At 46.6% G+C, this 13,376-nt stretch overlaps 1 protein-coding gene across 1 annotated transcript; it reads left to right on the top strand.

Annotated features, from left to right (window-relative positions):
• Nucleotides 1–10,502: 10,502 nt before the first annotated feature.
• Nucleotides 10,503–11,107, top strand: LOC144145425 (uncharacterized). The gene has a single exon (XM_077677038.1). It carries the CDS (start codon nt 10,503–10,505, stop codon nt 11,064–11,066), a length of 564 nt encoding a protein of 187 aa, XP_077533164.1. The 3' UTR covers nt 11,067–11,107.
• The last annotated feature ends 2,269 nt before the right edge of the window (nt 11,108–13,376 follow it).

Here is a 13,376-nt window from a genome sequence, read left to right as displayed (position 1 = left end):
CCCCCTTGTTGGGCTCCATGGTGGGCGGCTGGCACCATGGCCGAACAGATTTTTCATTTTATGGCTTCTTTTTTTCGCACAACTGATCCCTCTCGTACAAGAGGGGGCACCGACGTAACTGCTAAGTTTTTCACGAAGAACGTTACGAACTTCCCACGCTTCCACGTGGTTCACAGCAACGATGAAGAGAAAACTGCCCGACTTGTCTCACCATTTCTTGTCGCAAAAACCCTAACTGCCACCATTGGCGAAGGCTACAAAGTAAAAAAACTAGCTAATGGAGACCTCCTACTCGAACTGCTTTACAAACACCAGTGTGACAAACTGCCAGGACTAACATCTTTTGGTGAGATCCCTATAACTATAAGCGAACACAGGTCACTCAACACGGTCCGCGGAGTCATATCCGATGACGACCTAAAGTACGTGTCTGAGGAGGAACTTCTCGAAGGTCTGAAAGAACAGAACGTCACAAATGTGTATAGAATCAAAATCAGAAGAGAAAACAAAGAAATCCAGACTAAACACATGGTCCTTACCTTCGCATCCAGCATACTTCCAGAATCCGTAGAGGTAGGATACACAAAAATGAAACTGAGACCGTATATTCCAAATCCTCGCCGATGCTACAAGTGCCAACGATACGGTCACGGCTCGCTAAGCTGCCGGGGCCAAGACACCTGCGCCAAATGTGCCTCCAATGAACACCTTACTGAGAACTGTGAATCCGAACAACAACTGTGTGTGAACTGCAAGGGCAACCACGCAGCATACTCTCGTGTTTGCCCAGCGTGGAAAAAAGAAAAAGAGATCATCACGCTGAAAGTGACTGAAAACCTTACATTTCGTGAAGCACGGAGGCGACTGACACCAGCGCATACCCGATCCTACTCCGTTGTGGTGCAAAAGGGCGCGGCATCACAGCTGTCTTCGGCGCCTGCTGAAGCCACACAGAGTGAGGCTGAAGCAAGGCCCCCCGCGCCCCCGGTGGAAGCAGCTAGTGCTGCTCCACCACCCCCAAAGCGGGCTGCACGGACCCCTGGTTTGGCAGTCCCGAAGACCTCTGCCCACACGGCTAGGTCCAACACTTCAACACCCGTGCATTCTGCACGAACCTCCAGCGTCTCGGAGGAGACAATGGACACAACTGAGGGAGGTTCTCGGCCGTCTACTTCGGTGGTGCGGCGGAACTCCCTTGAAAATGAAAAGAAAGGCAAAAACCGTATCACGGGACCGAAAACGTAGTTTTCACCTGATACAAAAATAACATGGCATTCCTAGTCCAGTGGAATTGTAGAGGACTTTTAAATAATTTAAATGACGTGAAAGAAATATTCGCGACTCATTCACCTGCAGTCTTGTGCGTTCAAGAAACAAACTTGGGTCCTAAACATAAGAACATACTGAAAGGATACCAGGTCTTTCGTTGTGACCGAGAGCAGGCGAATAGGCTCTCTGGTGGTGTCGCCATAATTGTGCAAAATGGTATTGCAGCTAAAGAACATAAACTGAAAACTAGGCTAGAAGCAGTAGCTGCCACCATGCTTGTATTCAAAACAATCACAGTCTGCTGCGTGTACTTGGAACCACAACTCACGGTAACACTGCTTGATTTAGAAGACTTAGTAAATAAGTTACCAGAACCGTTCCTAATAGTAGGTGATTTTAATGCCCACTCATCCTTTTGGGGAAGTGAAAAAACTGATGTAAGAGGCCAGATTTTAGAAGATTTGATTTTGACCAATAATGTCTGCTTACTGAATACTGGTAAGCCTACATACTGCTCCCCAAGCTCAGGAAAGATGAGCTGCTTAGATTTATCCTTTAGTTCACCATCTGTTTTTAGCGATTTTAAATGGGATATCATAAACAACCCATATGGGAGCGATCATCTACCTGTACTCATTAGCGTAACATCTTCACCAACTATTATCCCGACGAAACCACGCAGGTGGAAACTTCAGTTGGCCGACTGGGGACTTTTTGCTTCGGAAGCAAATTTAGACCAAGTTTTTTCAGACACTCTTAGTATTGACGAATTGAATGAAGTGTTTACATCCCGCATTGTTAATGCTGCACGCATAGCTATCCCACAGTCCACGGGAGTGGTGAGGCAGAACCACAAAGTATGGTGGACTCAAGAATGTAAGGAGGCAAAAAAGCAGCAAAATAAAGCATGGGGAGTCTTTAGAAGGTACCCAACCCAGGAAAATTTAATAAATTTTAAAAAGGTAAGAGCTAAAGCAAGGTACATTCGCCGAAAAGCTGAGAGAGCCTCATGGCAAAATTATGACTCGTCCATAAACAGCTCCGTAACATCAAAGAAGGTATGGGAGCAAATTCATAAGCTAAACGGGACGTACTCCCCCTACACACTTCCCCTTTTAACAGCACCAGATGTGCAAACAAGCATAGAAGAACAGGCAGATATACTGGGTGAACACTTTGCCAAAGTATCAAGTTCCGCACACTACACACAAGCTTTCTTAAAGTATAAAAACACAGCTGAGAAACAACGACTGCCAACATTTGGTGGCACAAACGAAACGTACAACAGTTTAATTACACTCCAAGAATTAAAGAGAGCTCTTTTGGCTGGTAAGCAGACCGCCCCCGGGCCAGATGATATACATTACGAAATGCTCGCTCATCTGTCTGGTCCTGCTGTAGAAGCACTCCGGAAGTTTTTTAACAAAATTTGGGTATCGGGAAAAATGCCGGGAGCTTGGAAAAAAGCTTTTATTGTAGCATTCTTAAAACCCGGAAAGCCGCCAACCTCCCCTAGTAGTTATAGACCAATAGCCCTTACGAGCTGTCTGGCCAAAACTTTTGAACTAGTTGTGAATACCAGGTTAAATTTTGTCCTACAATCAAATGAACTTATAGACATTCACCAGTGCGGCTTCAAAAAAGCATGCTCAACAACTGACCATCTTGTCCGCCTTGAAAATGCCGTACGAGAAGCATTTATACACAAACAACACTGTCTTGCTGTCTTTTTTGATCTCGAGAAGGCCTATGACACTACATGGAGGTTTGGAATAATGCGGGATTTAGTAGAATTAGGCATACGTGGAAGAATGCTGAACTGCCTGAATGATTTCTTGACAAATCGTTCATTTCAAGTGCGCCTGGGCTCAACCCTGTCGAGGAATTTCGTACAGGAGAACGGGGTCCCTCAGGGCTGTATTCTTAGCACAACATTGTTTGTTGTCAAAATGAACTCCATATCAAAAATAATTCCAAGGTCGATTATGTATTCTGTTTATGTTGATGACCTTCAAATAGCTTGCACATCGTCCAATGTAACGACATGCGAGAGACAAGTACAGTTGACCATAAATAAACTGACAACATGGGCAGACAGAAATGGTTTCCAGTTTTCACCACACCAAACAGTCGCCATTCTTTTCTCACTCAAACGAGGCCTGCAGACAGACCCCACCCTACACCTAAAAGAAATAAATTTGCCCATACAAAATGAACACAAATTTCTCGGCGTAACATTTGACAAAAAACTCACTTTCCTGCCTCACATCAATATCTTGAAAAAGAAAGCATCCGGGGCTCTAAATATACTTAAGGTTCTGTCTCGTAAACACTGGGGTTCCGACAGGTCATGCCTCCTACAAGTTTATCGCTCCGTTGTACGCTCTTGCTTAGACTATGGTTGCATTGTGTATGGCTCAGCAAGGCAGTCCTACTTAAAACGACTGGATCCCATACATAATTTAGCTTTACGACTCTCGTCTGGTGCATATAGGACATCACCCATTAGCAGTCTTTATGTTGAAACGAATGAACCGCCACTTACATACAGAAGACTCATGCTCACGTGCTCATACATCCTAAAGATCCGTTCACTACCGAAACATCTGTGCTATCCCATAGTCACGAAATGCCCATCTAGGACACTGTTTAATAACAAACCCCAAGCTATTAGACCGTTGCTCCTTCGGTTTGAAGAGAAATGCCAAGAACTTGGTATGCTGGACACATTACCTGGGACTGCCCATAGAACAAAACAACTACCACCTTGGTATACATTCCCTGCTGTGTGCGATTTTACACTGACGCACTTTCAAAAAAAGAAAACACCGCGGGAACACATATTACAGGAGTTTTTGGCACTAAACGAAAAATAGAAAGGCTACACCTCATTTTACACAGACGGTTCCAAAACAGCATGCTATGCTGGGAGTGCAATAATACAAGGTAAATGGGAGAAGGTGATCAGACTACCTCAGTGCGCCTCGGTTTTCACAGCGGAGTCTTATGCAATTGCTGTTGCTGTGGAAAGAATAAGGAAGGAAAGCATTCCGAAAAGTGTTATCTACACAGACTCGCTCAGCGCGATCACAGCCCTACATTACAAAAATGCAGCTCAACCCATAATAGGAGACATAATACACAATTTAGTGACAGCAAAAACACAGGGACAGGAAATTAAGTTGTGCTGGGTTCCTAGCCATGTTGGGATCAATGGTAATGAGAGAGCCGATGCATGTGCTGCACAGGATGGTAGTAAAACAGTAACACAAGTACATATTCCTCATAGCGACTGTATGAAATTTATACAGAGTAAACTCAGAGAAACATGGCAGTCCTCATGGGATGACGAAACAGACAACAAACTTCACATAGTTAAACCCACTATAGCAGAGTGGGAATCAAGCAAACATGAGGAGCGCTACACAGAAGTCATTTTATGTCGTCTCCGCATCGGACATACACACCTGACACATAACTTCCTTCTAATGAAAGAAGATAAACCGAGATGTGAGGAATGCGACCAAGAGCTAACAGTAAACCACATGTTACTCTCATGTACGAAATTTGAGGTCCTGAGAAAAAAGCATTTTAGGCTGTTCTACGACGAACACATTCCATTTCACCCCAGTCTACTTTTAGGAGAAAACGCACTTGTTAAAATTTCCTCCGTTTTTAGTTTTATCAAGGAAGCAGGGATTCTAAGCAAGCTGTAAAGCTGTAACGTGATGTAACCGTTATTATCCACAAAATACACAAAACCTTCTGTTTGGCGCATGATAGCCTAAGTTGCTTATGTGCCATAAAACACAACACAACACAACACAACAGAAAATCGTAGCGTTGGGCCGTCAGCTGGGCCTGTCAGGTGCCGAACTACGAAAGTGGGTTGCGCAGAAAGAAAAAGAAGAAAACGAGAAGGCTGAGAGAGCAAAACAGACAGCACGAGAAGAGGCTGAGAGAGCAAGGCAGGCAGCGCGAGAAGAGGCAGAAAAAGCACGAGAAGAGGCTGAGAGAGCAAGACAGGCAGCACGAGAAGAGGCTGAGAGGGCTGAAAGAGAAAGAGAGAAAAAATTTCAGAGACAACTTCAGTTGGAGCGAGAGAAAGCGGAGCTAGAAGAGAAAGCCCGCCAGGCAGAGGCCGAAAGGGAGCGAGCGAAAGCGGAGCGAGAGGAGAAAGTACGCAAAGCTGAACTCGAGATTCTAAAAAAGCGACTCGAGATACGATGGTTGAAAGCGGAATCCTCATCAGATGAGGAAAATGCGAGCGAAGGGTATAGTGTCCTAAGTGTTAACCCTGAGACGATAAAGGAACGCCAGGATAGCTCCGGAGGCGAAGAGGCGGAAGTATCCGCAATCAGGGAGGGAATACCTCCAGAATTGTGCGAAAGCGCACCACTTCAGACCTGGAAGGACGATGATCCTACAGGTGATGCGGAGCTTGAGGATGGAGATAACATCCCGGTTGTGGATGTCATCACTACGTCGGGGCCGAACCCTCTAGACGAAGGGATACCCGATATTGCGGGGAGAGTGCCCGAGGAAACCGTTGTCTTTCCGAAAGACACGGGTAGTTACACGCTCGTTGTGCAGGAAGACCCAGCTCGAGTCTGCGAACTGGCTGGGCAGACTAGCGTCGCTTTCGAAACTGACAGCTCGAGGAGCAAAGAGACCGACTCTAAGGTCAAGTTTGAAACCCCCGTGCGAAGCGGAGCCACACTCCGCCGAGGGAACTCGCCGTACATAAGCGTCGGCGACGATCCTGTGACTTCAGCGGTGGGAGAGAAACCACCCGCGGTTTCGAAAGAAGAACCCCGATTCGATACCTCGGATCGAGGGGAAGCCGTGCCCGTCGCAACTCGAGCACCGGCAAAAGCGAAGCCAGCACGCTTCCGGCTCTCAAAATCTGCGGCCGCTGCGACTGTGCCGCTTAGAAGAGAAAGGAGTACCGAAGGGCCTGTAAAAAGCAAGTCAATGAAAACCCGCCTCCCAAAATTGTGCAAGCAGCTGAGCTGCCGAAACAAAGAGTGCAGGTTTGGGCTCAAGAGTAAGAGAAAACATCTCTACTGCCATTTGTCCCGACGGACAGGTGGGAAGGAGCGCCAATCCGTTATTAGCCACTCGGTCGTTCACCAGGTGAAGGCCCAGGCAGTGAAACGTTTTCACGAGACCGCTATCACGGCGGTCACGAAAGAGTTTGTCGCTTCGCGCGACATTTCGCAAGGATCTTCTCCGAAAAGAAGAATTCCGCAGGCGCAGTTGCGGAAGCGCCCGATAGACACGGGCTAAGCATGAAGAATGCAAATTTAGGTATGCACGTGGATATGCGTGGAATAGTGTAAGACAAAATTGTATTTTCACGTCGAGTAGTGTATACTTGAACGTTGTATTTATTGTTTCTCTGTCGTACTGTACGCGAAGGTTGTACTTATTTTGTCACTCTGGCTGTACAGTGTATATTCACGCACTAGTTGCTTCTTGCGTGAACGCTCGTATTACCTATTGTGCAGTACATTTGCCGTGTAGTGTTGGCGTTACTAGTGGTGACATTCGTGAACGTTGCGGTTGCATGTTATTGTTTGTGAACAACATATTAGTTATGTTTCTTATGCATTTCATTGTACCAGTGCATTGTATGCTGTGTACTGACGTACACTCACTGTATTTGAGAATACGAGACATTCGCACTGGAGCGCATGCTGTATTTTCACGAGTTTCGCACTTGCAATGACTACTGGCCAGACATTTATTATGGGCACTGGTTTAATTCGAATGCTAGACCTTTATTGTTCTTAAACTTATGAGTTGTCCCTAGGATGTGTATTTGTTGAGAAATCTGCGCCAAACCGCTGTTCTGTACGCGAATTCTGTACCTGTCATTATTCTTATGAAGAACATTGGGCTGTACTCGATTCTGTGTTAGTAGGCACAGCCTCTTTTGTTCACTAAGTGTGAACGACGCGTACGCACGACTTTGTGAGTTTTGAGAATATTATTACATAATATCCTGAAACTAGGGGGCTGTGTCACAAACTCGAGCGTACGACGTCTAAAAGTACCTTATAAATTTTTCATTTTATTGTACAGCGCCTAATTCTTCTTGCAGTCGTCCGATTCATTCCATTCGGTTCTATTCGCTCGAAACAAGGCTGGAAGTTTCTCGAACGAAGAGACAGTTACACGATCACTCGCCGGCTCGCCGGCGAGAAAAACAACAAAAATAAAACCTCCGCCGCTCCGGTTTCGTCGAAGCTTCCAGTACTTTCGAGGAGGTACGCGTGGCCTTGCCAGTTCTAAAGAGCGTCGATCATTCTAGAATGGAGAAGAGGGAAGTTATTCGCTCACGGCGGCGGGCGCGTTGTGTGTTGTGCTCTCCCTCTCCGCACCGGCACGCCTATAAAAAGAGAAGCCGCGCCTAAGCAAACCAGCTACGTTTGGACGTCGTGATTGACAACTGCACCTGCCAGTTTGTACATCACACCATCGGCGACCCGCGCCCTGGAGGACTCCAACGTGCTCCCGGGCCTCGAATGACTGTGATCGTCTCGGACGGCCTGGCCTACAGCGAAGCCACGCTTCCCAGGTAGCCGACTCGCCTCCGACAGCGGTGCATCGTCCGGCCCGGTCGGTGAATATGCTGGGACTCTGTCTCTCATATGCATCGAACTGTTCGTTTCTTTTAGTTAACTGCTCCGATTGGTAATCTTCATTTGTTAGCGCTCCTGTTTGTATAATTTTGTCTGATTGGACTGTTTCTTGTATTTGAATTCCATCTAAATTGTCTGTCATTATCGATCTGCTACCTCGTGCTTGTATTTGTGACTTGCCTGTCTAAATATAAGTCTCTGTGCTGTTTTTAGTTCAAGGCTATTGCTCATTCTTGTCGCTCTAGTCGGCGAAAGCCGCACATCAGTCGGCCACCCCCTTTGTCACCTGTGCCCTGTAGATTCGGTGGGGTTTGTTGGCTCTCTTGAGTCGACTCCCCATATCTTCTGACAGTGCACCCTAATTTAAGGAACCGGGTGACAACTAGAAATGAACTAATGGAACAAAAAGAAAACCAATTCGCTGCACTCACCTGTTTATTGATTCCAAAATAACACAAACTAGAAAAGCAAACAAAAACACGAAAATTCAGAAAAGAACCAATCTGGCTGTAATTAAAAGCCCCAAGGTGAACAGAAGCGGCATAGGAATCTATACCCACGTACAATTCTCAAAATTTCTCGTATTTTGTTGATATTTCACCTACATAATGCTTTGCTTCGTTTCTGTGCTCGTCGGCAAACCCAAACCGCCTTTTCTTTTCTTTTTTTTTCGAGGAAGCTGCTGGAAGGCTGTCCGCCGCGGCTGGGGCTAACACACGGCGACGGCGATTTTACATGAGTAGCCACGGCAGCCGGGCAGAAATTGGCCACGAAGTTGCCGCACGCGTGGGATAAGCCATCTGTGCGTCCGACATAGGACACAGAGCAGCAAATAAAACGCTTATTGATATGTTACCATGACGAGCGCTATTGAAACTGTCGAACATCGAAATTAGTGCACACGTCACCCGCAAAATGTGCCTTGACAATTTCGTGATGTGAAATTCGGTTTTGGTGACGTTCCTGCGTACGAGGGCAGCCACAAAAATGAAGAGCCAACATATGCTCCGATAGACGCTGTTGACGAAGAAATGTTGGAACCAAGCGTTGAGGTGATCAGACGGCTTCTCGGAGCGCTGCCTGCGCCCTCGTTAATAACATTCGCATTAAAATCAACATACTTTATTCTTCTGCGATGATCCAGAATTGTTTTTGTAACTATTGAAGCATCGGCATACATTAAAGTAGGCAGAATTGCTTATTTTTAGCCCGTAAAGCGCCGTTATCTGATACCTCCGCCGCTGGGGGCGGCTGACTGCGCCGGCCTCCTACGAGCAAAATATGCCGCCGCGGCTGCCAGGAGGCGCTGCCTGTGCAGCTCAAGTAGCAGTGCACTAGCCCCATTTCCAGAACCCAGAGCACTTTCGTGAAGAAATTTGAAGACATGGGGCGCGCCTGCCCTTAAATATGCATTAACATTCTTTTTCGAGTACAAAAAAAAAAAGCTCCACCAGGGTGACGTCCTGTATTTCCAATGAATGCATCATCAGCGAAGTTAGCGAATTGTAATGAGTGTAAATTTTTGGTATTTATCCGCCGCGGTGGCTAAGGCATTGTTCTTCTGAACATGAGGACGCGAGTTCGATTCCCGGCGTGGGCGCCCGCTTTTCTGATGGAGGCGGAAAGCAAAAATCCGCGGGTACGAGGTGTCGGCGCACGTTAAAGATCCCCAGGCGGTTAACATTGTTCCGGAGCCCTCCACTATTGCGCGCCTCATCGCATGCGTTGCGTCGGCACTTTAAATCCTACAATCAATCAAACATTCAATATTTGCAGATAGAAATTTCAACACAAAAAGTGGAAGTACAATAAAATCATCAACAATGGCCAACTTTTGAGGTGCCACCCTCACGCCATTTAGAACCACCCTTACAAACTAGTGTGACACTGTAACTATTGAGAAAAAACCAAGTTTGTGACGCCCTCTACATGCAGGATTGGGGATAACTCGCGAAGGTGGCAGATTTACAGCTCTCACAGTGCTGGTGATACGTGACTTTTGCTAACCCGCCGCGGTGGCTCAGTGGCTAAGGCGTTGCGCTGCTGAGCACGAGGTCGCGGGTTCAATTCCCGGCCGCGGCGGCCGCTTTTCTGATGGAGGCGAAAAGCAAAAACGCCCTTGTGTACGAGATTTCGGCGCACGTTAAAGATCCCCAGGTGGTCAAAATTAACCCGGAGCCCCCTACTTCGGCGCGCCTCATCGCCTGCGCTGCGTCGGCGCGTTAAATCCTACAATCAATCAATCAAGTGACTTTTGCGAAACAATTTTGTAAAAAAGTGCAAATAAATGAAGAAAAATAATAGTCAAACCTCGTTATATCGAACACGGGTATATCGAATTATTGCTTATATCGAAACATTGTCAGTTTTTTAAAAGAATTACATGCATTTTTAATTTTCTGTATCGAACTCGGTCGGTTAAGAAATGGATATATCGAACTGAGCGCCGGCCGAAAGCGCGTTCTCCGGTGACAGGCGGCAGGCTTTCCCGTAACGCAGGGGAGAATAGCGGTGGCGCAGCAGGCGTTTGCGACTCCAACGCATGCCTGAGGCGCCGGTAGCGCCCAGTTGCTCCTCAAGCTGCGAATGGGCCAAGACCTCAAGATCGACCTCTTAACTGCCATTCAAATGCTAAAAGGTGCTTGGGATGACGTAAAGCAGGAGACGATCGCCAACTGCTTTAGGCACGCTCGGTTCGTCGTCGGTGCCGAGGAATCGTCCGAGGAAGATGAAACGTCTGAGGATTTTGAAGAACCTGCGCTCGAAGAGACGTTGAGCGAGTTCTCACGTTTTGTGGGTGCTGTGTCAGAGAGCATGACCATCAAGGATTTCGTCGGCGATGACGAAACGGGGACCACGGCTGAACTAACCGACGTGGAAATGGCCGCAAAGGTCACCTGCGAGCTGACTTCAGAGGCGGTGGATGGCGAACCTGGCCCTTCGACCACCGAGGACCCCGCTCCGCTCCCAACTGCGGGCGAAGCTGTGGCCGCTGTGGAACTTTTACGCCGCTACTTCGGCGGAATGGAAGGTAGTGGTCTCGCGTTCGTGGACTCTTTGGAAACCATGGAGCAGGCTGTGGTACGACATGCAGTCAACTCGAAGAAACAGTCAAAGCTGCTGCAGTTTTTTTCCCCTGGAAATAAATAGTTCACTTTAACGCTTCATGTTAGTAGTCATTCTTGTCGTTGCCTTTTGAGTGAATGAATCGTGCTGCATTTTGACGCGTTTTTGATCAAATTTTATATATCGAATTTCGGCTATATCGAACTATTTCACGGTTCGCGCACTGTTCGATATAACGAGGTTTGACTATCACCTAAAAATAAAATCTGAATTTAACCCGTGTCATTTACGCCATTAAAGGAGTACTAACACGAAATGTTCGCGTTACGTTTTTTTTCGCTGCTATGGGTGCCGATTAGCCCACTAATCACAGAATGGCACGTTAGACGGTCGATCACAGCGTGAATTATCATTTACGACGTCCTTTATTTGTGTCAGTTTCGGTTTTGACAAAACGAACGCCGAGCGGCCGCCATGACGGGAGTAGAATTTGACGCCACCATTCTTTTTGCATCGCTGCCGGTCTGGACATAGAGTTTTTGTAAAAAAGTATGTGTACTGGAGAGGAAACTGTGCCTGGTAAGCAATGTCGTCGTGGGGGTGTATGGGATGAACCCGGTTTTGGCTTGGGGTTCGGAATGACAGTTGTATTTTTAACCGGTTTTGGGGATTTGCTTTCTCCACTGTGCATTATTACGTCTACGAGCAACGCGGAAGCCGAAATCCTCCCTGATCTGTGGTAGCCGTCGTCGGTTAAACAGCAGGCAGTGCGTGAGCGTACCTCACGTTGGTCAAGCCGCAGTCGAAAGACGTATGACTGAGCAGGTAATATGCCGCCGCAAAATTTGTAGCTTACGAAAAATAGAAACAAACGTACTTCGAAGAAGACAACATGCGGCAGATACGGGCGCCTGTATCCGTTCTGTCTTGTCCTCGTCCATGACTGTTTAAAGCCACGTTTTCTGTTTTCGTCAAGTATAAACCAACATGTTCAGCGGCAAGTTTTGTTAAACTGTAGCTGACGGTTGGTGCACCGGTTCACCACGAAGCCGATGTTTTCATAGGCACGCTCAAAAAAAACTACAAAATCTTCAAAGAACTTATTACCTGAAATAATGATAAAATAACAAAAGAAGAGTCTCGAATGAGTTTATCCCCCAAATGTTAACATTGTTTTTAACTACCAGGTTGCCTTCAGAATAGAACGCACAATTTGTTCCGGCAAAAATACGCTTTACTTTCTTTTTCCTTATATTATATACAGCCAGTTTTATGGGTCACTTCTATAATTGAACACTATTTTTAGCGTTTTTGTGGCACTTTCATTATATACTTACGTTAACTCAAATGCTTCAATCCAAGCCAATGCTGAAACTAACGCGAGTGCATGATGTAATGGCGGTCCATGACGACACAGACAGCCTTCATGTGAGCCGCATAGACGCTAGAGCCAGAGTTCTCTCTAGTATATATTGTAATAAACTCTATGGGTCTGGCACGGCCAGGCTGAAGAGGCGTGCCGCTGCTCTAGCCCGGCCGACGTCTCACCATCCGTGCGGGCCCGGGCAGCATGACGTCAGTCCTAAAATCATGACGTGTACACACGGCGTAGCAGCGTGAGCCAACCGCCGCCAGCGCGTCGGCGACGTCACGGGAGCCTCGTCGTCAGCATTTTGGGGCAAGTAGCAAATAATGTCATGGTGGCCCGCCCTGGCCTTTCTTGTTTTGGCAGAGATTAAAATTGATTTAAAATATGTCATACTCACCGGTACTGTTGAAAAATGCGGGGAGATATCTACCAATGAAAAGGAAGCATTACACATAGTTATCACAGATTTGAAATTTCGTGTCACTACTCCTTTAACAAAAAAAAAATCTTAAGGCAAGGGATGAAAAATCGCTGATGAGCACTATATATGTAATGCATTTAAACTGCAGAAGAAATGCATAAACGGCTGCGTAGTCCATGAATAGTCATTGTTCGATAGTTATTGGTCGAAAGAGGAAACCGCTTTATTTACGCTATAAACGGGAGTAAACATGTTATCATTGCTCCACACAGAACACAAATTAGCCTGAATGGGATTTTTTTTGGCTGTAGTACGTGTTTTAAACATCTTACGGCAGGTGGCCTAAACCCACTTTCGGTAGTAAGATGGCAGAAACACTGAAAAAGTTTACACCGGAGGCCACGAGCCTTCGTAAATTAGCGCATTTACCACGATTGTACCTCCCCTAAAACGCACTGAATACAACGTTTGTCCGAACGGGAGTTAGAAAACTCCCACTCCTTCTCATCTTCCTGCTCTACTCCTTCCCCCTGTACGCACCCTTACAAAATGACTGGCAGTTGGTGTCGTCTGAGTTCTGGCGTCGTTGAAAGTTTTTTGTCGA

The sequence above is a fragment of the Haemaphysalis longicornis genome, unplaced genomic scaffold (genome assembly GCF_048455015.1).
Source record: "Haemaphysalis longicornis isolate Haplotype H1 unplaced genomic scaffold, Haemaphysalis longicornis Haplotype H1 scaffold_7, whole genome shotgun sequence".
Taxonomy (NCBI): Eukaryota; Metazoa; Arthropoda; class Arachnida; order Ixodida; family Ixodidae; genus Haemaphysalis; species Haemaphysalis longicornis.
This window is presented reverse-complemented; position numbering and strand designations above follow the sequence as displayed.